Source organism: Chlamydotis macqueenii, chromosome 3, assembly GCF_036417535.1.
Source record: "Chlamydotis macqueenii isolate bChlMac1 chromosome 3, bChlMac1.mat, whole genome shotgun sequence".
NCBI classification, from domain to species: Eukaryota; Metazoa; Chordata; class Aves; order Otidiformes; family Otididae; genus Chlamydotis; species Chlamydotis macqueenii.
In genome coordinates, this window is record NC_141558.1 from 54,043,059 (window position 1) to 54,069,936 (window position 26,878).

Consider the following 26,878-nt stretch of genomic DNA (forward strand, 5'->3'; position numbering starts at 1 on the left):
TTACTTGCGTTTGAATGGATTTTTCTGATTGAATGCAAGCGTTCTCTAGATATTTCGCTGGTTGTCTTTGAGTTTCTCTTTTTAGTTTTTCTAAAAAGTGTTTTATAGTATTTTTTAAAAGAACACACAAAATATTCTACCTTTCCAGTCAGTCGTGCTTTCATGACTACATTAAAAAATAGACAAAAAGACTTAAATGTATAACCACTGAAAGAAAAGGAAAGCAGAAAGGAGTTGATGTGCAGCAAAAGCTGAGGGCTGTAGAAAGCGTGTGAGCAAAGTAGAGGCAGAAAGCAGGAGAACTGATTTTTGTTGGTTTGGGGGTTAGTGGTGGTGGTGTCTTGCAGGGAAAGGGGCGGTTGTTTGTTAGTTTTGTTTCAATAAAAGAATTAGAAAGGTAGAAGTATTCTGAGAAAAATCCAGGTGGTGTATTGTATGGCAGTGGCGAAATACTTTCTGTTCCAGCAGTAATAAGGAAAGATATAAAACCAAAGCTGAGTACTTGTAAATGAGCAAGCTGATGCACTCTACATCCAGAGGAGTGCTCTGTATTGCTAATACTGGTTTGGACTGGGGAGGTTCCAGAGAAGAGTAAGTTAGTGTTGTGCTGGTTTACTAAAGGCCAAACAGGTGATCCAAATGTGCATTGTTCTGTCACCTTGCCATGGATCTGAAATTGCAGCAGATCTGGGATCTGATTAATCAAATGTTAAGGAAAGGTTAAAATAATTAGTTCTAATCAATGTGGGTGTGTGATGAATAGCTTTTGTCAAAATAGCTTTGTGCCTTTTTTGAGGAGGTTGCTAGTTCAAGGACAGTCTTGAAGTTGTGTATTTCAACTCCTCTCAGTTTTTTCAAATTGGTATTACGCAACATTTTCGTTAAGAAAGTAGAATGATCCAAAATCAACATTGTACACACGTTAAATGATTTTAAAATTGGCTTAGTGGCAGTTTCTAAACCTAGATATGTTTCTTGAGCAAACAAGATGATGATTTGCATGCTATTTTATATTATTATCAGTGGATGTGGGAGATAAATCGCTCCACATAAAGTTTCCAGACAATGCAAACTTAAAGGAGGTGATAATACGTAAAAGAACAAGTTGCTGTACAGAGTGGTCTGCCCTGATTGCTGTGGATAAAATGCAAGAAAGCAGCAGGAGTTTGTGTGAGGCCAAGTAAAAGGAGTACATATAACAATTAATACTGTAGGTCATGCTGGTGGGGTTGTTGGCTCTATCCTAGGAAGCGGTAACAGGAGCTGAGACACTGCCTGTGGAATTAGCAGGGTGTGAGCTCCTACTATTAAGTGTATGGTGCCTAAGGGGTAATGGAACAGGTTGCCTAGAGAAGAGGTGGATGCCCCATCCCTGGAAATGTTCAAGGCCAGGTTGGATGAGGCTCTGAACAACCTGATCTGGTTGGAGATGTCCCTGCTCCTTGCAGGGGGGTTGGACTAGGTAACCTTTGAAGGTCCCTTCAAACCCTAACCGACTATTTTAATTAAAGAAAAGTAAGACTAGAGAGTGACTTGGTGGAGTTTCATATATGTTAATAAAAAATTTATAATAGAGCATCAGGAAGCAGTGGTATAGTGAAAGTAGATGCTAGACAAATTCCTCTAAGAAATAATAGACATGTTTTTTTAGTAATTAGGTAATTAATCTCTGGAACAACTTGTCAAGTTTCTCCATTGCTGGACATTTTTAGGACAATATGGGATGCCTTTATAAAATATGTACTCTGTTTCAAACAGGAATTAATTCTCAAAAGTTTCATGGCCCCTGTTATGCTGGAGGTCAAACTAAATTGTCATGTGGGTCCCTGCTGACATTTTAGCCTATTATATCTGTGTTGTTTTGTTGGAACTTACACACAGCTCAAACTAGTAAAATGAAAAAAAAAGAAAAGTTAGAATAAGTACCTGTAGTAATTGTATTCATTTGAGTTTTCTTTTTATATGCGTTAGCTGTAATTGTAACAGCTTCACAGGAAAAACCTTTGTTTGCAAAAAAAACCCATTCTGCAGTAGCTTCCCAACCAGAGGCAGATTAGCCAGGGTGCCAGGTTGTGCCGAGCACAATTAGTAATGTGGTCAGCCAGCCACTGGTCTCTCTTAAAGCTCTTCTCAAAAATGGATTTTCCTTCAATGTATTTTGAGATATATTTTCCAATTTTTCAGCTAAACTCAAAGTTTATAGCTGGTTTTTGGGATTTTTTTTTTTTTTTCCTGTTTTAACTTCTTTTTTTTTTTTTTTTATAATAGATCACTGACAAAAACCAACATGACCTGCTGGTAGAAAATTGAAACTACAGGCATTCACACTAGAAATAATCTTCAAATAAGCATTTCTTCAAACAACTTAATTAGGAATTTGATGGGTTCCCAACATCCAGTCAAACAAAACTGGATGTCTTTCTGAAAGAGGCTTTTGTGCCGATTTTGATCCTGGAGTTGGTCTGAAGAGTGTTTTGGTGGATGTTATACTCAGGGTTAGATTGCATGAATAGATTGTTTCCATTTTAATTTTAATATTGTGGCATGAAAAGTATCAAGCTGTGTGTTTTTCTAAATATCCTGTACTTCTCAGGTTAGCCATTTGATGTGAAGATGCCTGAATGCTACAAGTGGGATCAAAAGAATTTTGTCAGAAAAAAATGAAGGAATTCAAACAAGCAAATACTAGACTTCTTAAGGAAGTGACAGATAGGAATTATGAAAAAAAATAATTTCAGAGTAATTTGGAGGTTGCATTCTGTCTTGCCTACGTCTATGCTGTGATGGTTTGCTCTTCTCAAAAGTGACCTTAGGATTAAATAGTACATCGGACATTGAAAGTTCTGAGATAGCAACTGCAGGAAGAGAGTTTGAGAGGACTCACTAGCAGGTAGTCAGTGAAAACCTACTGAGATATGAAAATATGTAAATGTCACTTCTTGGCACTATACTTGGAGTTAGCTGATGTATGAAGAAGTTTATTCTCTGGGAATTTCTTCTCAAATTATGAACTTCGTGTACTTTGGGTATGAAATTACACCTGATGTTTGTTTGCTTGATAATGAAACAAAAAACCACTTACCCTAGCAATCTGCATTGCCATTTTCTCCAGGGACTTCTCAGTGACAAGAAAAATGTTTGACTGCTGAGGCTTTCAAGCCTGACTCAGATTTCACTTTAAAGAATCTGGTTTTCTCTGTGTCCTTTTTCAATTGATCGAAGTAAGAAACAGAGATATAGCACCAGGTTCACCTCTAGTGAGACTGGGCCTGCGATCATTGAATTTTGTCAATATAAATTTCTCCTGTGGGTTACATTCTGACCTCAGTACCTGTATATTTGTAAAAAAAAAAAAAAAATTGCCTATAAAACCTCATGTGTATAGATCACAATTGTAGCTGTCTAATTGTCTGTAGAACAAGTTCACCAAGGTAGAGATTTGCTTTTAAAACAGATATTCTTAACTGCATTCAATTGCTGGCCTGAAACGCCAGGAAGAAGATGGAAGAGATGAAAAGAATGGACAAAACAGGAGGCTTGAGCTGAATAGACATAATTTTTAAAGGCCTCATGAGTTTCGTCCAGTTTCTTCAGAACTGTTTCTTCAGTCAGGAGCAGGTGGGGACTGGAATTGTGAGGCTCAGCCTAAGCTGTGTCAGTGAAACCTTAGAAGAAGGAAAGCACAAAGCCTCAGGAAACTGAAAATCAATATAACTGGGCAATGAAAGCATTTTTATTACAAAGGACCAAAAGCGGTCACACAACAAAAGGTTCACTGAAAATGGAGGCAAGGAAAGTTTAAGGCTTTAGCTGTTCCAAGAAAATTGTGAAAAATAAACCACAGTTGCAAAGAGACAATATAATATGCTTTTCTTTGAGGGATGAGAAGGTCTTGCCCACAAGGAGTTAGGAGGGGTGGAACCACCAACACTGATGGGCACCTTCCACTGGGTTTTCATGTGGAAACTATTTTTGTGTTGCCTCTCAGTTCCTATTCTGTTTCATACATAAAGCAAGGCTTTCTTGATATGTGCTGGTTTAATATATGAGAGAGTAGTTTCTCTGAGATTTTATGACTTGAACACACAACAGTTATTACTGGAGAGTAAACTGAGGCAGAGAGCACTGAAAATATCCATGGTAGGTCTGTGGCAGAACTGGGAATAGACTTGGGGGAAAAAATCCCACAGTTAAAGAACTGTGCCTGCTTCTCCTGATCCTTACTGCACAGGTAAGACCCTTTGGACCAAGGACCATAATTTGCATCCCACAAACCAGGCTGAACTACTGGAGTGCTTATTCTGTCTGGCCTTGCAAAAGTAATCAGACACAACAGAAAGCATAACAGATGCTTACCACAGGGTTAGAAGATGCAGGGCTGCTTTTTTTTTTTTTTTTTTTTTTTTTTTTTAACTGCTTGACACTGCTATGACACAAGCTCAGCAGACAACATGAGCTCAGTGCAGTTGCTGCTCCACCTTCCAAGTTCCTGGTGTCAGACACAGGCAGAGGAAGAGCAAAGTGTTCTCAAGTTGAGACTTCTTTGCTCCTGTGGTTGTGTGAGGCTTGCTAGTGTTCCCCCACATCTATCCCCAACAAGATCTTCTCCATTCTTGTGGTGGGTTGACCTTGGCTGGCTGCCAGATGCCCACCAAGCTGCTCTCTCACTCCCCCCCTCCAGCAGGACAGGAGGAGAAAGTGAGATGAAAAATTCATGAGTTGAGATAAAGGTATTTTGTCCCAGTCAGACCCAGTAGGACCCCCAAGGACCTTGTAAACAGGTTGTTCTCATCGTAGCAATTTCTTTCTCTTCTCACAATCGTGCCAGTTCCCAGCCATTCTCACTTCCAGACACTCCTTCTGAAATACAGCACTGCGCACTCTTGACTGAGTAGTCCAGGAGTGCACTAAATGTTCCTTAGACTAACCCAAAGATTAAGCAAGCAATTTAGCAAAGATTAAACAAGAAATTACTTTGATGTTTCTCATTGATGCGATCTCTCCCTCTGCTTGGTCAGCAGCCCCTCAGCACCCCAAGCAGTCTCATCTCTATGTTTGGGTGTACATTGTTTTGAGCAGATTGTGCAGATGAATTTGTGTGCTTATTATTGTGTAAATCTCATTATCTTCATTTGCTGAGAATATCATATGTGCAGAGCTGTGAAAACATTGGCCTTTGTGTAATGTTTATGCAGAAATGAATATTACTGTTGTTATTATTTTTTCCTGCTCAAAGTCTTGTTTGAGGAAAGAAATGAAGTTTAGAATCCCATAAGTATTAATTACACAGTGTAAACTGGATGTTTAGTTCTGATCTCTGACTCTAAAAAAACATTGTCCATTCTGCCACAAATGTCCTTCTTGAACTGAAATACTTTTCTTGAAGGAGTGGTTTCTGAAGCCACAGCTCTTGAACTGTTTTAAACCAGAAGATAAATTGATGATATAATGAGTCTTCCTAATCTCTAATGTCCATAGTTTGATGAATTTCAGTATAGCGTGTTTCATTAATATTATATAACAAAATGATTTGCAGGCAAATTAAGAGGTTGACACAGGTACTAAATAATAAAAGCATATAAATTAAATTCAAGCACACAATTAATTACAAGATTAATCTCTCTCATCTGGTCCCATGATATGTCTCAAGTATGCCTGCATATATATAATCATATTAGTTGAGTATGAGAATATTTGTATGTACACCTTAATATGATGCTGATGATATTCTGTACCTCACATAGTTGTACAGTGCACATGGGTGAAGTTGATACTTCCCAATAGCGTAAACTGAAAACTAGCAAAAAAAATAGTACCTGGTTCTTGGATTACTCTTGTGTTTCAAGGGCTATGTACTACCTACTTTTGCACAGTAAGGTGCGTGCAGTCAGGAAGCTGTAACAGCAATGCAGCATGATTTGACTGCCATTGATACCAAAACTTTCTTACTGACTGCTATGTTTTGTTCTGATAATTTCTTGTATGAAGCCCTCTGATGTCTGTCCAGCCACTTGGCCTAGTGATCAGACTTAGTGAGCAGTAGGAGAATAGTCACAATGAAAAAGATGTTCCTCATTAATTTCCTATGAAACTGAACATGTGAAGGGCCATTGTCATGCCAAATTTGTTTTTTTGTGGGTAAAGATGTTTTTGCAGCGGCAGTCTTCTATTATGTTCTTTTCACCCATCTTGCCAAGAAAATAAATCTTTTTTATAAAGACCAGAATCTGAAAAAGCAGAATGACATCCTGTTGGGTAAATAATATTCATTGTATTTCACAAATCTAAACAACTTTTCAGTCTTGTTTTAGATTTCCCTGCTCCTGCTTGGGCAGGCCACAGGGATGTTTCGACCTGCAGCCAAATTTCCCTGGGGGGAACTGAGGGGTGAGTGCTGCAGCCCTAGGAAAGTGCTCTCCCAAGTCATGGTGAGCCCTGTGTCAGCCTTAGGTGGTGGGATCTCCCAGAGGAGTTGCACCTGCTTAACTCAGATATAGACATGGGTCTGTGTGTTCAAACTGGGCTTTATAAACAAAAGCATTTGACTTATACAGAGTAATTTAATTACGGTTGAGTTAAATTTTAGTTTAATCCATAAGTAAACTAAGGAAGGAAATGAAAAACTAAGGTATTTTTTTACATCTACAAAGTATTTAGGTGCTTTACAGCCCCATATGGCCCTTGTCAGATAATCCCTTCCAAACATAAATGAGCCAGTGCATGTTGCTAGAAAGCAACATGTAAGGTACCTACAATTGTGTCTCAGCATGGCCTGCAGGAGTATAATCCCTTAACCCAATACGTGTGCTGTATGTGACGGATGTGTCATTTGATTCACTCATGCAGCTTACGAGGTAGTATCTGCCTTTTCTCCGTTTCTTCTATTTTCTTACTACGAAAAAAACCCCCCATCAATGGAAAATTAAATGTGTGTTATTACAGTGAAATCCTGTTTAATGGCTAACTTTGATTCCAAAAGGCAGGGAAATAGAGTGGTAAAGCTGGGATTTCTTCCTTCGGTTATAAGTACAGACTTAGACGCCTTTCAGAGGGGTGATTTCTGGAGAGCAAATGCTATTGAATAACAGAAATTCTTCCTCATCTTTTTAATGCTCACCATAGGTTTATTCATATATTTTTGTAACAGTAGCTGTGTAAAACTTTAGAACAGAATGTCTCAAATGTCATGCATGCATAGAAAATTATTTAATCCCTGATTTTTCTGTACACTTTTCATTTCACCTGTCAGACTGACCCCCTGCTCTCTTTGCTCCAAGCACAGATCTAAACTGTGCTGGGAGGGGAAATAAAATAAACTTGCCAGCTGAAGGTTCTGACCATGCTTGTGTATGGCTGGGAGGCAAAAGATCCTTTGCTGAAGAAAAGCAGTTGGTTTGTGAGGAAGCCTCCCTGTGCCCCAATGGATTCTTTATTCCGTTTTTGAGAAGCCATCATTTTGGCGAGATGCCTGAGCTGGAACAGCATCCTCCGTGGCTGTCTTCACAGGAGATGGGTTTCTTCAGAGAGCAGTGTCAGCTTGTGCAGGCTGCCCTGTGATCCGTGTGCATGAGGGTGAACCAATATGAGTGCCGCCGGTGAAGTGCTACATGTACAGCAACCCGGCAGATAATACAGGGGTGCTATTTTCCAGTGCCAGGGATGGGGAGGCTGGCTACACTGAAAGGATATGAGGAAGAACAGAGCTGTGTCACCTCTGTACCCATCATCAGGAGAGTAGCATGGTGCTGATTAACTTCCCAGCATAAAGCCGTGCAGCCTTATGAGGCCGACCTCATTTACTGCAGCTGGATGTCGATTCTAATCCATGTTCTCCTGGTTCAGGAGTGCATTTTGGCCTACCATCACCCTGTGTGTGGGAAGGAGATGGCGTATTGGCCACAGACACTCAGTGGCCTGGTTACAGTCCGCTCATCGCCTTTGTGCAAATCCATGGTTCAGTGCTGGGAAGATAAAAATATACTCAAATCTTGCTAAGAAAAATCTGTTGTATGTGATTGAGTTTTCTTTTCCTGACATCCAAAATACAGATGCTAATATTATGAAGAAATTGCTGTAAAGCAACCTGAGAGGCAGGGAGCATAGGCAGATCTGTCAAAATGTCAGACCCTGTTTATCTCCTGTAAGAGGACCTTATAGCTCCCCTTTCTTCACAGGTTTCATTTTACTTTAAGTGAGTCATCATTCTCATCCTTTAGGTCATTGGTAGCCTTGGTTGTACATTTGGCACCACAGCAGGATCCTGTAGGCCAGGAATTTCTTGGTCCTGACCCTCTAAAAATCTGCAGCTGACACCTTCCATTTGTTTTTTATTTCTAACACTTTGCAATTTTAAACTATTAAAACCAACAAAAATGAGATCAGTGCCCTTATGTTTTTTCAACTGAGCCTGTTCCATCATTTTGTGTCAGGCCTGTAGTAAATTTACAGTGTTGACAGACAGTCATGCTGTTTCACCGAATTGGATGGAAGACAGGAAGGGAGAGATTTATCTTGGTGCCTGAGGGTAGAGCTGTAAGCCAGAACTGTTGCACTCGTACCTAAAGATGAAGAGCTTTGTGTTGCAGATAGCCAGACTTTCTGTTTAGCAGGGAGTGAATTCTCTCCAGTTGTTATTTCCATTCAACGTATCTTCTTTTCTTTTTGAATTATATGGAATAGAAATTTAAACACAGGTGCAGAAGTCTGGGCCTCCTGTGTAGTTTTGGCTGGGTCACAGCCATCACTACTGTGTAGTGAGCAAACAGCAAAAGCAAGGAGAGGGAGAAGTGTGTGCACTCCACATCCCTTTGAGGAGACTGGCTTTCAGCCGCCCCTGTCACTGAGTGCTGCCTTTCCTGCAGACCTGTGGTATCACTGAAGTAGAAAGGCAGAGAGGACCTGTGAAATCAACTATATGTTGCTGCTGCATTAGTTCTGGGCACCCAACTTGAAACACCTTAGAAGGACCTTGTTTTTAGCAAGGACCGGTGTCAGACATAGAAGCAAACTCAACACCTTTCTAGTCTTATAAGGAGGGCACTCAAAATTGGTCCCAGCCCTATAGTATTGACTTTGCCCAGATCCACAGAGGGATGTGGAGATGGTGATGTTGAGCTTTGTTACTGTTCATTTTTATGTGCAACCTCTTGCAGCAGAATTCGTAAGCCGGAGTTACGCAGCATAATTCCCTGTTAAGGGAAACCAGCTGGGCCAGGAAGGTTGTAGCCTTCTGAAATCCCTCATTGCTGCCGCCCCAGGGTAGTTACCTACCTAAACCAGGAATTCACACTCCAGCTGTGCCTCCACAGTTCCACTGGAGCTGGAGCACAAACTTCTCTTCCAGAAGGTGGTACCCAGCTCTGTGAAACAGCTAAACCCTGAAATTGTTTGCCTACATGGCTTCAATGGTCTCGTTCTGACAACTCAAACTCACATATTCTACCTCCTGTGGTGTATTAACCACCAGAGTAGGGGTAGAGCTGATAGGAGCATTTTCTGTTCCTCTTTAATGAAGTTGGGCCACCGTGAAACTAAGTATGCAGGCTTCGTAGGTAAGAAGAGGGTAGAGAAATATACTCACCCAAAAGGGAAAAATCCTGGCTTCTGTGCATTAAAGAACTGTTGAGGGAAAAGAAAGCATAAAATTTTAATGTCCTTGCATCTGTCATAATATCCATGAGCAAGCAACTTTGAGTATTACTCCTGCTTGAGGGGCTGCAGAATGAGGCGGCAGCAATATTAACTCACATGTAGGAAACAGTGAAAGAAGGTCAGGGCCTTGGAGAGTCGAAGTCAGAATGAGCCACCGGCACAGAAGCATGTCTCCTTTGAAGTAGCTGGAGATGTGGGAAAGTGTGCAGCTCATCCTTGGTGAAATGCTAATGTGGGTACCCTTGGTCTTTCTGTAACAGGTGTGCAATTAAGGGCCCAAGATGCAGGGGCCAATTTAAGAACATTTTTCTTAATGTTTCATTTATGCGTTTTAAGCATGTAGATAATAGTTGGAATTTACTGTAGAGAAGATTCAGATTTATGGGAATTGCACATGCCTGCTTGGGGAGAAGACATGGCCCACTGAAGCAGGGATTTTTCAATATTTTTGTGTTTCAGTGTTATTGAAAGCATCATTGATAACTTCCAGAAAAGTTGCCAAAAAAAAAAGTGATAGTTGTACTCTGAAGCATTATATATAGTTAGTTTTAGACAAGCAAAAGATTTTGCAAAAGCCAGGCAGATCAATTTGATTTTTTAAATTAAACTTTTACATTCGATATTAAATGTTCTCTAGAATGAACAGTCACCGTTATTTAATGTCTGCATTTTGCAGATGTGCTGATCAAAAACAAATGAAAAAATCCTACATCTTGTCGTAATGGAACTAGTAGCTTTAGTTCTCCAAAAGCCAGCCATGATCTTCATAGATGCACCTTTGCACTTTCAATATTCACGCCTATAACTTTTTTAACCTCTTATTTTGTTGGAGAAACTGATTTGTGTAATTGTTTTAGGCGCCTAATTGTGGATGCACAGCCAGTACTCAGAAGTGGAAACACTTAAAGTGGCGCATTTTACAGGGGCAGAAATTCAGGAACAACTTTTGCAATTTTCAGGAACATCAGGAAAAATCTGAAATCATCCATCATACCATCATGCTGACTCACATGCATACCATTTTCTAGGAACTCTAATTTTCCAAGCCCATATTTCTTGTTTCTGACAACACTGAATTAAGTTACACTAGCATCTATCACTTGAGGAATCTTGAGTCATTTAAACTTGTTTTCCATCAGAGCATTCAATCAAGATGGGCTTATCAGTGGCAGAGGTATAGCAGGAGCTGTAATGCTTTTCACCTCCTTTATCAACTGTCTTTCAATAGCTGTAAGATGTAGTCCATAAACTCCCCATCAGTTTAAACTGTATTAGCACTGTACAGTAATGGCAAGAGAGCAATAAGAAGTGATGTTGTACTTCTTAGGGCACTAGTTGAGCTATTTTTCTTGATGCTGGGAATCATCCAGGTCTATTACTGTAGGCTCTCAGCTCCTCTGAGAAAACTGGGAGCTAATGATGTTCTTAACTGAACTGAAACTTTTGAAACTGTTTCTCATATAATTTAAAGGTATTCATCACTGTATTTGTGATGTCCTGAGCTGCAGGCAAAAAAAAAACCCACTGCAAGTGTGATGAACTAATGAAATTTGTCAGAGAACTTCGTTTTCTCCAAAAGACAGAGAGCCATCAGTCCTTCCATGTCCCAGTTTCCTCCAACAGCTGAAAGCTCAAACCTAGTGCATTTGGAACAGAGTGAGAACAAATATTTGTCTCATTTGTGTACTTTATTCTTGAATTATAAAAATAAAGGTGATCAGTAGCCCAATGACTGCCTAGGTTTCATAGCCTTAAATGTAGTATTTTCAGCAGCTGTCGTATTTCATATGGAGTTCTTGCCTGAGGAGTTACAGCTCACTCTTAATCCACACTTGAGTCCCTTATTCTATTTCTAAGACTGGAAATATCACTTTTTGAATTAATTTCTGGAAAAATATGGAAGAACAGTTACTTGTTTAAAAGTACAGTATTCCTTAATTAGTATTTGTAACTAATTTTGTAAGCTCTTATGTGGAAAGTTCTTTTATTTATTATTGCAAACTAGATCAAATCTTTAGATCTAGGAGTTTTAATTTCTCTAGTCATACTTGGGTAGATAGTGACAACTTATAAAAGTTTATGCAGCTAGCTTCAATCAGTTTATGTGGCCAAAATAACCTGAAATATTATTCTTTTATCCCATGGTCATCTGTAATTACATTTTTTATTCAATCAGAAAGATTGGGATATTTTCAGTCTATCTGGTGCTCCCTAGACCGAGAAGTTGCCAAGCACTGTATATGGAGAGACCTTAGTTCTTAAAGAGCCTGTAGTGCTCCAAGTCCTGTGATTTGTGGCTGAAAAAGCACTAGGAAATTGCTGATTGGAAGGCAGCTGGCTGTATCAAAACTCAGGCATGTTTTTAGGATAAACTTGCTTTTGTTTTTCTTTATTGTCTCACTGGTAGGATGAAGTTGACTATTAACAAATTGCACCCCCACCCTCTGCCCCAGTTTGCCTGTAATGATTTACCACTGGACTCTATCAAGATGACAGGATGGAAATTTTGTCTCTACACTTTCCTTTGCTATTTTTAATGTATTTCTTATTAAAAAATAATAAAAAAAGAAGGGCTTTCTTTGCACTTATAGTTAGTGCAGCAGATTGTCTCAGCAGTATATTGCTAAATGCTAAGTGCAGGGGTAAGTTTTATATCTGTAAGAATAGTCTTTAAAAAATTCCAATTCCTTTGTTATTAAATAATTGTAAAGCACATGTATGTGTGAGAGAGGGAGTGTGCGTGTGAACTTTGGGTAAAAGGTTATAATAAATTAAGCCCATTTTCAAGAATTGCTGTAATTTGCAATATACAAGAGTTGGGCAATTTATTAGGTAAGATCTGATCTTAAGAAACTACTCCAGAGACTCACAAGACTTGCTGAATATGATTCTGCTTTGTTTTTGTCCAAAGCCAGCAATCTGTGCTGGTCCCTCAAGCTGTCACTGAAAAACGGCAGAGCCCGAGTCAGCCACAGCTTTGAGGTGGATGTACCTAGACCTTGAGTTTTAGTGAGTTCCTCCAAAACACTCTTAAATTCAAGCCCAGTTGTATTTAAATAAAAATTAGAACCTTAATGTTTTAAATAGAAAAACCTCACAATATCTAGGAAAGCCAAAAGAAGAAGAAACACTGGCAGCTCTCCCCTTGCCCATTGTGTCCTTCCAGTCAGCATGGTGACTCCCGGGGCTTCTCCAGCTCTTGGGAAGTGCCAGCCACATGGCCAGGCCTGGCTGTCCCTTCCCTGCTCCTCACGGCCATCCCTGGGATGCTGTGTGAGCTACAGCCCTTGGCTTCATGCAGTGACTCTCCTTTGCCTGCCTGTGCCTTGCTGTCCCCACAGCCTTCTCCCTGGGGCCACCAACAGAAAAAACAACCCTTCTCCTGTGGGCCCATCTGAGTCAGTGGCTTGTTTCAGAAAACATCATGGATAACTGGGAATATGCGGATACAGCCAATAGTGTGCAATACGGAGGTTCGCTCCGCTGAAGAAATATCTGTGAGGCTTGGTCCAGAGCTGCAATGCGAGTAAGAAGGTGGTGGGGAGCTGAGGAGGCAAGAAGAGAGGATGACGAGAGCAAGAAGGTGCAGAGGTCCTTTCCTCTTCCCAGCTTAAGGCATAAAGACTTAACCACAGTGAAAAGGAATGAATTTTGTACTTCTGGACCACCTGGAAGGTCTCAAGCCTTGATTTAAGGGGGGGAAAAAAAAAAAAAAAAAAGCTTAGTTGGGACACAGAGCAGAAAACAGATGAGGAACTCATGGGAAGCTGCTTTTCTTCAAAAATAAAGCCTAGTGTGTCCAGGCCTGGAGCTTTTTAGACCATCCCTAAGATTTGAGATGCCTGGAGTCCACAGTGCTGTCCTCTCATAAAGAGATTGAAATGTTTACATTTGGAAAATAAAGAGCTAATCCTCTCAAGATACTGCAGAGAATTTGCATTTCTTCTGAGCATCAGTGGGAGCTTGAGGTGCTCTGCAGCTCACCCTGTAGAAGATTCACCCTTTGTGCCAGGATCAAGTACAAAGCCTGTACATCATTTAAATGCAACTGAATCTGTCAAAATAATGACTCAGTAAGAATTCAGTTATGGATAGGGTTGGTGTTGGCTTGTGTGGGTTTCACTCTGATTTGTAGATTAATATTAGAGTTATTCATATTCTAATGCAGTATATATGGGTTTAGCTGGGATTCAGGCTTTGATATTTCACTGTTCGACAATGACTTGAGGCTTATATGCTGAAAATATTTTAGGTTGGTTTGTTCTTCCTTGCCAGAAATATTAGAAATATATTTTATTTAGACCTGCAAGTTCATTATATTTTCTTGAGACATCATCTGGAATGATTGTGGAGAATGTATGCTGTGGGAGTAATGGACTAATAAAGTAGATGTGGGACATGTGCCAGTGGTGTTATTATCAGCATATAAGTGGGGGAACTTGGTTGCTCTTTAGTACTATGAACATTTTATTACAAAATATTGTGACTACTTCTGTAAATTGCTCTAAAGCAACATGCAGCAACTTTGATGCATTAATTGAAGATACTTGCTGCAATCCTTACCTTATTCAGAGAGGCAGAGAGGAGGAAAGGGTTGCATGTCCCAACTTGTAGAATTTTTCCCGTGTAACAGACATACCAGAATAATGGGAAAATAAGAAAATATAAGTTTACATGGAAATTTACTGTCAAGTCTTGTTCCCTAGATGCAATCAGTTTCAGAGGCTTCATATGCTTAAGACTTATTAGAAAACATGCAGCTTTTGTGAGACCTCCACTGATTGTTCTGAAAAAAAATTTTACCAAGTCTTGTTAATTTATTCTTTTACAAGCTGCCTATGTGTGCGTTAAGTGTGAACTGCAAAATATGGAAGCAATATCCATATCCTCATTAAACAGCTGCTCAAACGCAGGGTGGTGTGGGAACTCAGGAACTTGGCTGCAGTGGAAGCAGCCACATCCCTGGAAAGGTTCAAGGCCAGGCTGGATGAGGCTCTGAGCAACCTGATCCAGTTGAAGATATCCTTGCTTCTTGCAGGGGGGTTGGACTAGGTGACCTTTAAAGGTCTCTTCCAACCCAAACCATTCTATGATTCTATGAGATTTTGACACGTGTTCCATTCCTGCTTTTCCTATGGTAATGTGTGTCGACATTTCTGTTGATAGGTGTTTAATGTAAAATTCCACATCCACCTTTAAGCATTTAAATAAATTTGACTAGATTCTTATAGAAGCGTAACTTCAGCTCACTTTGAATCAAAGTAAAGTTTTTAAGACCTTGTTTTATTTTCCCTTGCACTTTTATGTAAATGCACTAAAACGTACTGAAGTGAAGAAGCTTGGCAAAATCACAGCGCTGTGACAGACATCATCAGCCTCGCTATGGCATAGCAGTAATCCATCTCTAAATGAAGTGTATCTGGTTTTTTTTTTTTTAAATACATGCTTGGAACATTTGGAGCGATAACTGTATAGCAGTCATTACCATTGCGGAGAAAACATGGCCTTGCCTGTAGGCCCACTCTTAACAGTGCTACTGAGCAGCCTTTACAGATGTATTCCTCTAGTGAAATCTCAGCTCAGGAAACAGACTGCTAATCTCTTGTCTGCTGGAGCCTGTGGCGTGCTGAAGGATTAACACACCTCACACTAGAGATTAAAAAGTAGCAGTAGCCTCTGTTCTTTACCCACTGAGGTGCTCTTTAACTGATGCAGTGGGGACCTATCAGTGGAACGAGACCAAATAAAGTACAAAAGAGAGGAAGGAAAGCAATTAAGTTAAAAGAAAACTGACATGGAGAGTGCTTTAAAACAGGATTTATTGTCAGAATAAAATAGGCCTGAACGTTTAAATCACTTGGCCATCCTCTGCACGTCACTGATTCACTGAGCATACAGCAGCTGTGGCTCTGTGGCCTCTTCTGAATGTTGCACTCCATTGATTTTGTGTTGTGGATGGTGTTTAATGTTCTCGGGAGGACGTGGAAATTAGTGAAAGCTAAATGTTTTAACTTTATGAAAAATAATTGCAGGAGAACCTGAGGATAGCTGTTTAGTACTTTATATCATGCCAGTGTGTATGTGTTAGGAACCAAGCACTAGCTTCAGAGTTCTTCTTCGAGATGAGAATATCTGTCTTCAGAAGTTTATGCTGTTATCATGGCTGATGAACAAGGAGAAACTCAAATGAGAGAAATTTCTGTCTGCCTGGAAAAAATGATGTGCAGCAGCTGCCAGCCCAGGCATTTAAACAGAATTAGATGGCTCCCAATGCAAAGATGAGGCTTTTGTCTTCTGGCTGCACTTGTAAAGAGGCGATAAAGAAATATTGTTTAATTCCTGTTAGGGTATAATGAAAAATATGTGATAGATGCCTAGCAGTGTGACACCTGGACGTTTAGGAGTAATTCTGACCTACTTCTTGCCTCAAAATACCCATCTGGCTCAATAGGAAGCACTGGACAGCTTAACTAGCAAGCGTGGCTACAGTGAAATGAATTTGCTTGGTGCCAGTGCAGGATTTTAATTCAAACCAAAAAAAATAAATTTGAGAAGCAGGCCTTAAATTGGTGGTTTACAGGAGAAGAATGTCTTCTTTTTGCTCTGTATTAGTGAATGACTATCATGCTTTCATGAGATCAAAGTTTAGAGATAAGCTGAAGATCTTCCCCTATTTTAACTTTACTTGAGAAGATGGTGTGGATCCTAGTGAGGGAAAATGGGATTTTTGAAGAATTGCATTATTTTGATTTAAATAGAATACAAGTAGAGAAATAGAATAACACTCAACTAATGAGAAACTGGACCCTGAAAGGCAGAAAACCTCACTTTTGTAAAGCTTTTTGTAGTGAGACTCTTTCTGGTGTTCTGTTTGAAGGCCCTCAAACCATACAACTTTTTCTTCAATATATACACAAATGTTGCTTCCTCAGTGAATGAATGTACTGCTGAAGCCAGTATGGTAGACCAAAGGCCTAGGGAAGAAATCATCCTTTGTCCTAGTCTTTGGTGGAGAGTATGAAAACCAACCAGAAAAGTGTTGCACATAAGAGCCAGTATTATGATATTTAGGAAAGATACTAGGGAGTGCCAGAGATGACAGAAGAGAGTTTGTTGCTTTTTGCTTTGTCTAAAGGAAGTAGTAGGTTTTCCATTGCCATTGAAAGCTTCTTTTCAATATTTGCTTGCTGCTTCCTCTTAAAAATGAATGGGTAAGTTATTATTCTTATCCAGGTATTAAAGGCTCAGAAGCTAAGACTCTTGTATTATTAATCATTGTTATCAGGAAAAATGAAATACAGATAACGCTATCAGGCATTTTCTGTATAATTCAGATATGTTGGTTATTAGAGTTATCCAAACATGTTATTATTCTACTACTGACGTTGTCACTAATTAAAATAAATAATTTTAGATTTGTTTCTACTTTTCTGCTTGGAGAGAGATGAGTTGTTCTCTTCCATTCACCCAGGGCAAAAGTCAGCATTTCATTGATCTTATGCTTTGGTTTCTTGTTTATTCATTTCACGTGTTCTCCATGGTAGTGGTTAGCATCAGTTGTCATCTACACTGATGAGAGGAGGGGAGCATACCAAATCTTCTGTGCCGCTGCCTGTCATTCCTGTCTGTAACGGACATATCTTTAGGTATGGCAGGAGAGTTAATGTGGGCATGAACAGTCTTAGGAATAACTATACTGTATGAAATGGATCATCTTTGCTTGAAGTTGGAGCCCTTCATGGACGTTTGAATTAGTTCTGCTTAAACATCTAACTTACGCTATTCTTTGCACTGACAAGATAAGAATAAAAGAAGAGAAGTATCTTCTATGTCATGTATAATCTGTGAAATGTTTAACTAAGTTCTGACTGGAGGAGGAACACAACAGCTTGATTTCAGAATGAGTTTTCTTACATAATTAAAAATAACAAATGTGTGCAAAAATCAGAGACAAGTGGTATGTATTCAATATCATTTACATATTCAGTTTTGGACTGGTCTTCCACAAAGTAGTTTTCTGCATTTTTTACACTCTGTTGTTATCCAAAAGACAATTTTTACTTAAAGGATATTTCAAGCTACAGAGGTTATACTCTAATCCATATCCAGCCTTTATCTACAGACTTGGAGGTGTTCAGGTTCATAGTTTTGATTCTTGTCCATGTCTGATTTTACTGAACTCCTAATTACCCTTTGTCTTCATTGATAACTTTAGTGATACAATAGTGAATAGAATTTTTGGTGTATTTTTTAATTGATAGAAGACATAGAAAGCTATTCTAAATTACTTCTTAGGAAAAACACCATAAAATTTCAGTTAGCTTGAATTACCGTCTTGTTTATATGTTTATGAAATGTAAAATATAGAAGCTGAGTATAAGGCTGTAGATAGCTGCTTGAACTCTTTAGGAAAACTGCCACTTGTTCATGTGGTTGAATGACTTGTCAAAGAATCAACTATTAAAAAAACCCTTATTTTATAAGTTGCAAAATGTCAATGGCAGAATCAAAATGTACTCTGGAGAGGGCTATGGTTATCAAATACAACTTGGAAGGATTACCTGGTGTTTTTTGTTTTTTGTTGGTTTGATTTTTAATACACAGTACTGCCTGGTGACACACCTGAATATAGGGAATGGAGATTAAACAGTTAGGCCTTCCCATTGGTCTGAAAAAATGTACAGATTAGTGAGATCCAACAGCTAACTGCCATATGGAGCAAGGAATATGTTATTTGGAAAATGCTTTAATGAGTGAGGATATGTAAATCTTTCTGTAAATCTAAGTAGGAACCAAGATGCTTCTTTCCAGAACAAATGCAGTCCCACAATGGATGTAATACAACATTCACTCATGGGCATTGCTGAGATACGGAGAACAGCTAATAACCAACTGCACTCGTGTAAAGCAGACAACATGTTTAGAGACACAAATTTGCAAATACTTAATTTGCTAATGAAATAAAACTACAAAAATGGCAGTAGGCAAGAGGACAGCCTTGTGTGAAACTTCATTGCAGAAGGGCAAAGGAAACACTACACGACTAAATGAAGAACTGTGAACAAGTTTACAAGATTAATATGTGAATTTAAACTGCAGTCACTATTCAAATTTCCTGTTCCGCGTCAGCAGCATAGCAGGTAACGGTAGGACCTGAATATCTATAGTGTTGGCGGCATTTGCATTGTACTCTCAGATGTCATCTTGGTGGAGTATGTTTGTTTGCCGTGGTTGTCTTTCACAGTAGAGTGAGTAATGTGAAAGTGGAGGAAGCAGTTTTGGAGTCTTACTTGCTACTTCTCCAGCAGTCTCCCGTCAAAACATGAGGTTTAGCACAATGAAGTTTGTTCTCTTACTATCTGTGTCAGGCTGTTTGTCAGCGAGGTATGTTAGCTGAATATAACTACCCAGCCTCCTGTGCTTTCCGGTGTCTGTTTGGTTGAATCACGCCATGGCTGACACTGAGACACATTAGTGGGAGGATTGTTTATGAGAAAAAGGGAAACAAATTTGACACTTGAGTTTACAAGGAAAGTTGTTGCGGGAGCACAGATGCTCATTGCTACTGAATACGCACAGACGAGGTCAGAGGAGTATGTCAGGGGAAGCAAAGCAGCCTTGAAGCAATTTTTTTTAACCGTCTGGGAAAGGAGAACACACATGAAATATTGTTACAGCTGATCAGAGTGCTGCCCTCGTTTACTCCCATAGGATTGCCTAATCTCCTTTTCTCGTACCAGACTCTAATGAGACATTGCAGAGCCTGCTCCTCTCCCACCTTCCCCTCTCCTTCATGGGTTCCCCCAGGGACCTACAGCCCTTCTTTTCTGGGGGCTAGTGACAGCAGCAGCCAGCCAGGTTTGGACTAATGTCCCTTTTGGATGCCCTTTTGCTTTCCCTTGCAGTCATCATGCTTGCTCCTCTTTCAGGCCAACACTTTTGCATTTCATGCTTCTGCATGGAGAAGGTGTAGCTGTGGAGCAGGCCTGGTCAGCATGGAAGTACTGACACATGGGGAACTTAGGAAACCTCTTAAGGGTAATTTAAAAATACACCTATTCCTTGGAAAAGAAGGATTGTTTGGGCTGAATTGGGCTGTGCAGTTAGGTAATAAATTCTGCGAGAAGAGTAAAAGAGAGAAAGATAGTTGGAGGGGAAAAGGATATCATTGAGAAGACTAAAGAAAGGATATAAAAATAATATACGCTGTAGAAGGGTGGACTTTCAGTTATAGTGACTTCTTGAGTAAAGAGGAGACAACTATAGGAAGACATAGAACATGCACAAAAGGAGCCACTATCAGAGACCTATGGGGAGAGAGAATGGGGAACGTTGTAATAGGGGAATGCAGAGGAGACTGGAGATCAAAGTAAGGAAAAACTGGATTAAAGCAAGAAACCAAACCAGAAAATACATTTTTAAGAAACAGAAGGAGATTGGAAGGGAAAAAGTGGAACCTCCTGCTCCTGCCAAACAGAAGGGGAAGTGAGCGGTGACAAAGATGAAAGATGGAAAGAATAGTTTATACAATGAAATGGAAATGAAATGAGGGGAAGGAAGTTATATGGTAAATTCATGTTGATGGTGAACCATGATAAAATCTTTTCTCTACTTTTTCTCTGTGGCTACTATGTCCTGGATGAGCTGTGATTCCCACTCTGTCTGAATTATACTCCTAGGTCTTTCTGTTAAGGAAGATGCTGGAAGGAAGCTGTGCTGTATTTTGGTTGATTTGAACTATAATTTCTCCTTTGTGAAATGCGAAATTAAATGGTAGAGATGTACCATCTGCTATTGTCTAATATGTGAATAAAAGCTAGTGTGCTTGGGCAATGTTTAAGCCCATGATATGAGCAGAGATAATGGAAACATTATGTTGGCAACACCCAGCAGGTCCCTCATTGACTGAAGCATTGCGTTTCTTCCTGCGTCTTTGCATTGTTGAACATGATTTCTGGAGCATTTCTGATGAGCATTTCCTCTGCGGTGAGGAGGCTGAGTGTTTTATGTCTGTTTTTCTTATTCCTTTTAGGGATCTCTTGCTGTCTGTGGCGCTTGGCCAGGTACTCTCCCTCCTTATCTGTGGCATCGGTCTCACAAGCAAGTATTTGTCAGAAGATTTCCATGCCAACACACCTGTTTTTCAGAGCTTCCTCAATTATATCCTTCTATTCTTGGTCTACACAACAACACTAGCTGTCAGACAAGGTAAGTGCCTCTCTGAAACTGTTTTGTAGAAAACAGCTAGGATAACGGCTTTTGCAGAACAGCAAGCAGCAATGTAATTTAGACACATATCCTGTTAACATTAGTTACATATTTACATTACTTAGTAATACATATTGGATGAACTGAAAAAAAAAAAACAACCAACAAATCTTCATTAACAAAGAATGAATGAGTAAATGTTGAGGATAGTGATGCTACCTAAAAGCAAGAAGAATCATCAGTGCTTTTGACTTCCTAACTGTTCTTATGGGAGTGCTCCTCTTACACCTGCCTCTGTGGCACCACAGCCACACACTCAGGGTTCATTTTGGATTTGACTGCATGCCTTGCCGGGAAATATTAGAGTGCTTTACGTCTTACTTAGGCTAAGGAGAGCTCAGATGCAAGCAAAGAAAGAGCGTGCTAGTTCTAGTTGCTGATCACAGCAATTCAATACTTCACCTATCAGAAAAAAATAGCAGCCAATTTTTAGCCATTGGGAAGTAGGAGGTGAAGGGAGAGCATTTGGGATGCTGTCCCTCTATGATCTTCAATTTGACAGTTTGTATATAATACAGGGGTTTTGTGTCTTTCCGCCCCATCCCTTCCTTTCTTTGAGATTTCATGTCTAGATGAGGTGTGGGAGGTGAACGCATTTAAGTACATTTCTCACCCACTCTTTTTTTTTGTAATCATTTTACTTATTCACCTTCAGAGAACACAGGGACTAGAAGCAGAATAAAAGAGCAGAAATATCACGTGCTTTCCTGACTTGGCTCTCCTGACATAAGGAGGGAAGGGCTGTACGAAGGAAAGAGCTACAAAATATATTAGGCCATGGTACATTTATCAGCACACTGAGAGGCTCACTTTTTCTTACAGCAACAAATATTTTTGGATCGTTACATTAAAGATGTTACATCTTTAAAGATTTGGGAACAACCCTGAAGCTTAAGTTCTTCACTCCTAGTACAGTCTTGTGATACAATACTATAAAGTGTTCCAAAACAGCAAGGACTTAATTACCGTGAAAAAAAAAAAAAATTACTGTACTCCAGCACAAAGTGCTTAAATGTATTACAACTTAAGTTTTTTAAGCCTTGGTCTCCACTGACTTTTTTCAGAAGCAATGAAGGCCCATCTGTGGAGGAAATGTCAGCTCATATAAGGAGAGATTGCTCAGGCAGTGTTTTGCTGTCTTGGTATTCAGTTTGTGTAGGGGGAGACATCACCACATGCTTTGCTCTGCAAAAGGTTTAAAATGTGTGTTAGTAGCATCTTTCTGGAGAACTGTGTTAAAACTAATTCTTCTGAGCATACAATTGCCTAGGTGTTCACAAATTCTGTCCCAGAAATGTCCACCTTGGGACTGATTTAGATGCTGTGGAAGCCAAGTCCCTATGACTTTTATATAGATTTTCCTTTTTTTTTAAAAATGCTACCTTGTGAGAGGGTATGAGGGCCAGCATACTGCTGTGCATTACAGTTTATTTGGAATAATGTCTGAAACCTGGTATATATTGACTGGCATTTCAAAAATGCTATCAAATGCTCTGTTTTACACGTTAAAAATATGTATATTAAAACTGTACTTTATTTTCATAAATAATTTTCTGACTCTGTTTAAAAATACAGTGGTGGACTAAAGAGAGTTTGTTGGAGCTATCGGTTGTGCCAGTAAGATAGATTTGGAAGTGAATGGGGAAAGTATTAGGGACATGTGAAAAATATTTCCTGGACAAGTGAGGAGGATTGGGGAAGGTGCTTGAACTGGCCTGCAGTTGAATACGGACCATCCATATGGTCTGAGCAACCAGAGCACAACATAAAGGGTACCAATGGAATAGTCTGGAAAAGCAGCTGTCAAAAAAAGAAAGATAGTTTGATCCAAAAAGATCCAGAACAAAGCTGGCTGCTGAAGCAATGAAAGCAACGATCCGGACAGTCAGCATAACATTCCTGCTGGATGCTATAGCACTATACAGCCAACTCATTTACTCGGCATTTAATATTGCCAAGTGATTGAGCCTGACATTGTCTTTTTGCTTGTGTGTTTATTCAAATTTATTATCTGTGTTTGTTCCACTAAGGCAGTTTTTCTAGCAGCTCAAATCATTTGGCTTCGTTAACAGATGGAAATCACATAATAATAATTATATTAATTTTATATAGGATGATTCTGTTCTGAGTGCTGAGAACATCAGAACGCTTTTTTTTCAAGTGCAGTTCTCCTACTCTGTATGCAAGATTTAATATCCTCTTTCTCCTTCAGAAATCAAACCATCATAACTTGACTGGTAGTCAAAAATAACTGCATCCCTTTGTCTTTTTCTTTGCTTGCTTTCTTAATCTCTAGGGTTTTTTTCAGAAATGTACTGGCTAAGGAGATGTCACTTGAGGTGGCCAAAAAAACCCCTTAATTCACTGCAGGACTGAAAACTGATTTCCTGAGACATAAGGAACTCCTCTTTCTTCAGACGTTTTTTGATTTACTGTGGATCCTCTTTGACTTAGCCTTCCCTCACTGTTTTTCTTCTTGCCCTGTGTAAACTCCATGACTGATACTGAAAAGGCAGAATTTGCAGTGGTCTCTGAAAATCATCATTAGCAGATGATTAAAGCTCCTGATTCCTGAGCCTTTCTGACTAAAGCGTCCCGCAGCGAATGCCCAGCTTTCAGCAGCTAAAGTTAGTCCACGGGCACCAGCAGCTTCCACTACATTTTTATATTATGGATCAAGATGTATTTTTTTTCCAAAATAATTTTAGCACAGCCCTTTAGTGGGTGGAAAGATTGGGACTACCATCTTGCAATGATTCCACATGTCATTAGAGAGTGTAGGAGATGGACAAATCATGCAGGTGCCAGAATCTCTGAGTACTTTTAAGCTTCATTCCCATGTTAAAAAATAATAATAAAAAAAAAGACAAATGGAAGGAAAACCTTGTTTTGTAGCTCTAGATGGGGAACCAGTTTGAAGGCAGTAAAAGTGGAGTCAGCAGTTTTAAGCAGTGGAGTCCACATGAGTAAGGCTTTTTATCATTATTGCAATTTTGTTCTCATAATGAGAAATTAAAGTTGACAGAAGTGTTAAAAGGAAATCTGTTCTTGTGAGATAATCATGTGAGCCTTAAAACATGGATACTACTGAGGTAGAGGTCGTGAAAGATTTTGGCCAAACTGGCATTTTTCTGATGCAAAATCCAACCACCTTTTCTACCAGTGGAACTCTAAAGTTCTGTTAAATCATGAATCACAAATCTAGAAAATGCTCTCTTTTATTCTTGATATTTTGATGCTAATTTTGTTGTTGTTGTTGTTATGTGTAAATTTAAGTTGAGCTTCTTATTTCCCTGAAGAGGCAGTTAGGAATGCCCCCACTCAAGCAAACACACTTACCCACACATACATATCCAGTAGAGCTTCCAGTCCAATGCTCATTAATGGACCAGTGCTGAGATCTGAATATAATTCCTTAGGAGTTTTCTTTGTATGAGAACAATGCTATAAATTTAATGTCACTAATGCAGCATTATAAAGAAATGAATGTAATTATGTTTTATCTGGTTGATATGCTAAAAATTTAATGGGTAGTAAGGACCTCCTCAGTTCTTTCTCTTGAGGTAACTTCATAGAATCATAGAATGGTTAGGGTTGGAAGGGACCTTCAAAGGTCATCTAGTCCAACCCTCCTGCAAGTAGCAGGGACATCCCCAACTAGATCAGGTTGCTCAGAGCCTCATCCAACCTGGCCTTGAACGTTTCCAGGGATGGGCCATCCATCACCTCTCTGGGCAACCTGTTCCAGTGTTCTACAATTCTCATTGTAAAAATATTTTTCCTCATATCCAATCTAAATCTACCCCCCTCTATTTTAAAACCATTACCCCTAGTCCTGTCGCAACAGGCCCTACTGAACAATCTCTCCCCATCTTTCTTGTAGGCCCCCTTGAGGTACTGGAAGACCGCTATCAGGTCTCCCCGGAGCCTCCTCTTCTCCAGGCTGAACAGCCCCAACTCTCTCAGCCTGTCCTCATAGGAAAGGTGCTCCAGCCCTCTGATCATCTTTGTGGCCCTCCTCTGGACCTTCTCCAACTGGTCCATGTCCTTCTTGTGTTGGGGGCTCCAGAACTGGACACAGTACTCCAGGTGGGGTCTCACCAGGGCAGAGTAGAGGGGGAGAATCACCTCCCTCGACCTGCTGGCCACGCTCCTCTTGATGCAGCCCAGGATGTGGTTGGCCTTCTGGGCCGCAAGGGCACATTGCCGGCTCATGTTGAGCTTCTCATCCACCAGCACTCCCAAGTCCTTCTCCTCAGGGCTGCTCTCAATCCATTCCCCGCCCAGCCTGTATTTGTGCCTGGATTGCCATGACCCAGGTGCAGGACCTTGCACTTGGCCTGGTTGAACTTCATGAGGTTGGCACGGGCCCACCTCTCCAGCCTGTCAAGGTCCCTCTGGATGGCATCCCTCCCTTCCAGCATATCAACAGCACCACACAGCTTGGTGTCATCGAACTTGCTGAGGGTGCACTCTATCCCACTGTCCATGTCACCGACAAAGATATTGAACAGGGCCAGGCCCAGCACGGACCCCTGAGGGACGCCACTCGTGACCGGTCTCCACATGGACATTGAGCCGTTGACCACCACTCTCTGAGTGCAGCCATCCAGCCAACTCCTTATCCACCAAGTGGTCCGTCCATCAAACCCATGTCTCTCTAGTTTAGAGAGAAGGATGTCGTGTGGGACAGTGTCAAAAGCTTTGCACAAGTCCAGGTAGATGATATCCGTTGCTTGTCCCTTGTCCACCGATACCGTCACCCCGTCATAGAAGGCCACCAAATTGGTCAGGCACAATCTGCCCTTGGTGAAGCCATGTTGGCTGTCACCAACCACCTCCTTGCTCTCCATGTGCCTTAGCATGGTTTCCAGGAGAATCTGCTCCATGACCTTGCCAGGCACAGAGGTGAGGCTGACCAGCCTGTAGTTGCCTGGGTCCTCCTTGTTCCCCTTTTTAAAAATTGGGGTTATGTTCCCTCTCTTCCAATCATCGGGGACCTCACCAGACCACCACGACTTCTCAAATACAATGGCCAGCGGCTTGGCAACTTCATCCGCCAGTTCCCTCAGGACCCACGCATGCATCTCATCAGGTCCCATGGACTTTTGCACCTTCAAGTTCCTCAGATGTTCCCGAACCTGCTCTTCGGGTACAGTGGGTGGTTCTTCATCCTCGCAGTCCCTGCTTGTGCCTTCCACAGCTTGGGTGGTGGGACAAGAGCCCTTATCGGTGAAGACTGAGGCAAAAAAAGTCATTGAGTACCCAGCCTTCTCCATGTCCCGGATAAGCAGGACACCGGTTTCCTTCCGGAGGGGGCCTACATTCTCCTTGGACTTTCTTTTATCCCCTACATACCTATAGAACCCTTTCTTGTTGCTTTTTATATCCCTGGCCAGATTTAATTCCATCAGGGCTTTAGCCTTCCTCACCTGATCCCTGGCCACTCACACAGCCTCTTTGTAGTCCTCCTAGGCTACCTGTCCCTTCCTTTCATGCCTGTTGTTTTCATAGCCAAAACCTGTATTTGTCCACAGTAACACCTCTTGAGTTGAGAAGAAGATTTTAACACATATTAGCTCAGCTCAGTCCCTTAGTTGGCAGAGGATTCTGCATCACAAAATCTTGTCAGGACACTTCCAGATACTCCTTTGGGTTGTGTGTTATTATTAATTGAGGAAAAGAAAAGCCTTGGCTATCAGGAGGAAGAACCTTCTCTCAGTGAAATGAAGCTATGGGATGTAGAGCTGGTGGAGATTAGTTTTAACACCTTAAAAAGCAGTAAGTGGGAAATTGTCCATAGTGGACCAGAAGGTGTTAATTGCTAACAGTCAACATGGGTGCAAGAATCAGCAGCTTGCCATGGAAAATAGATTACTTCTAAAAGCTATCTCACATATGTTACAAATGAAAACAACACATCTACTAGACATCATTTAAAAAAAGAAAAAAAAAACCA

General features: G+C 40.4%; 1 protein-coding gene across 1 annotated transcript in view; it reads left to right on the forward strand.

Annotated features, from left to right (window-relative positions):
* SLC35F1 (solute carrier family 35 member F1) overlaps window positions 1-26,878 on the forward strand; it is a 249,782-nt gene that overhangs the window by 119,531 nt on the left and 103,373 nt on the right. The window contains exon 2 of the mRNA XM_086745147.1: window positions 20,684-20,859. Within this exon, the coding sequence (XP_086601273.1) occupies window positions 20,684-20,859 (176 nt within the window). The remainder of the gene's footprint in view (window positions 1-20,683; window positions 20,860-26,878) is intronic.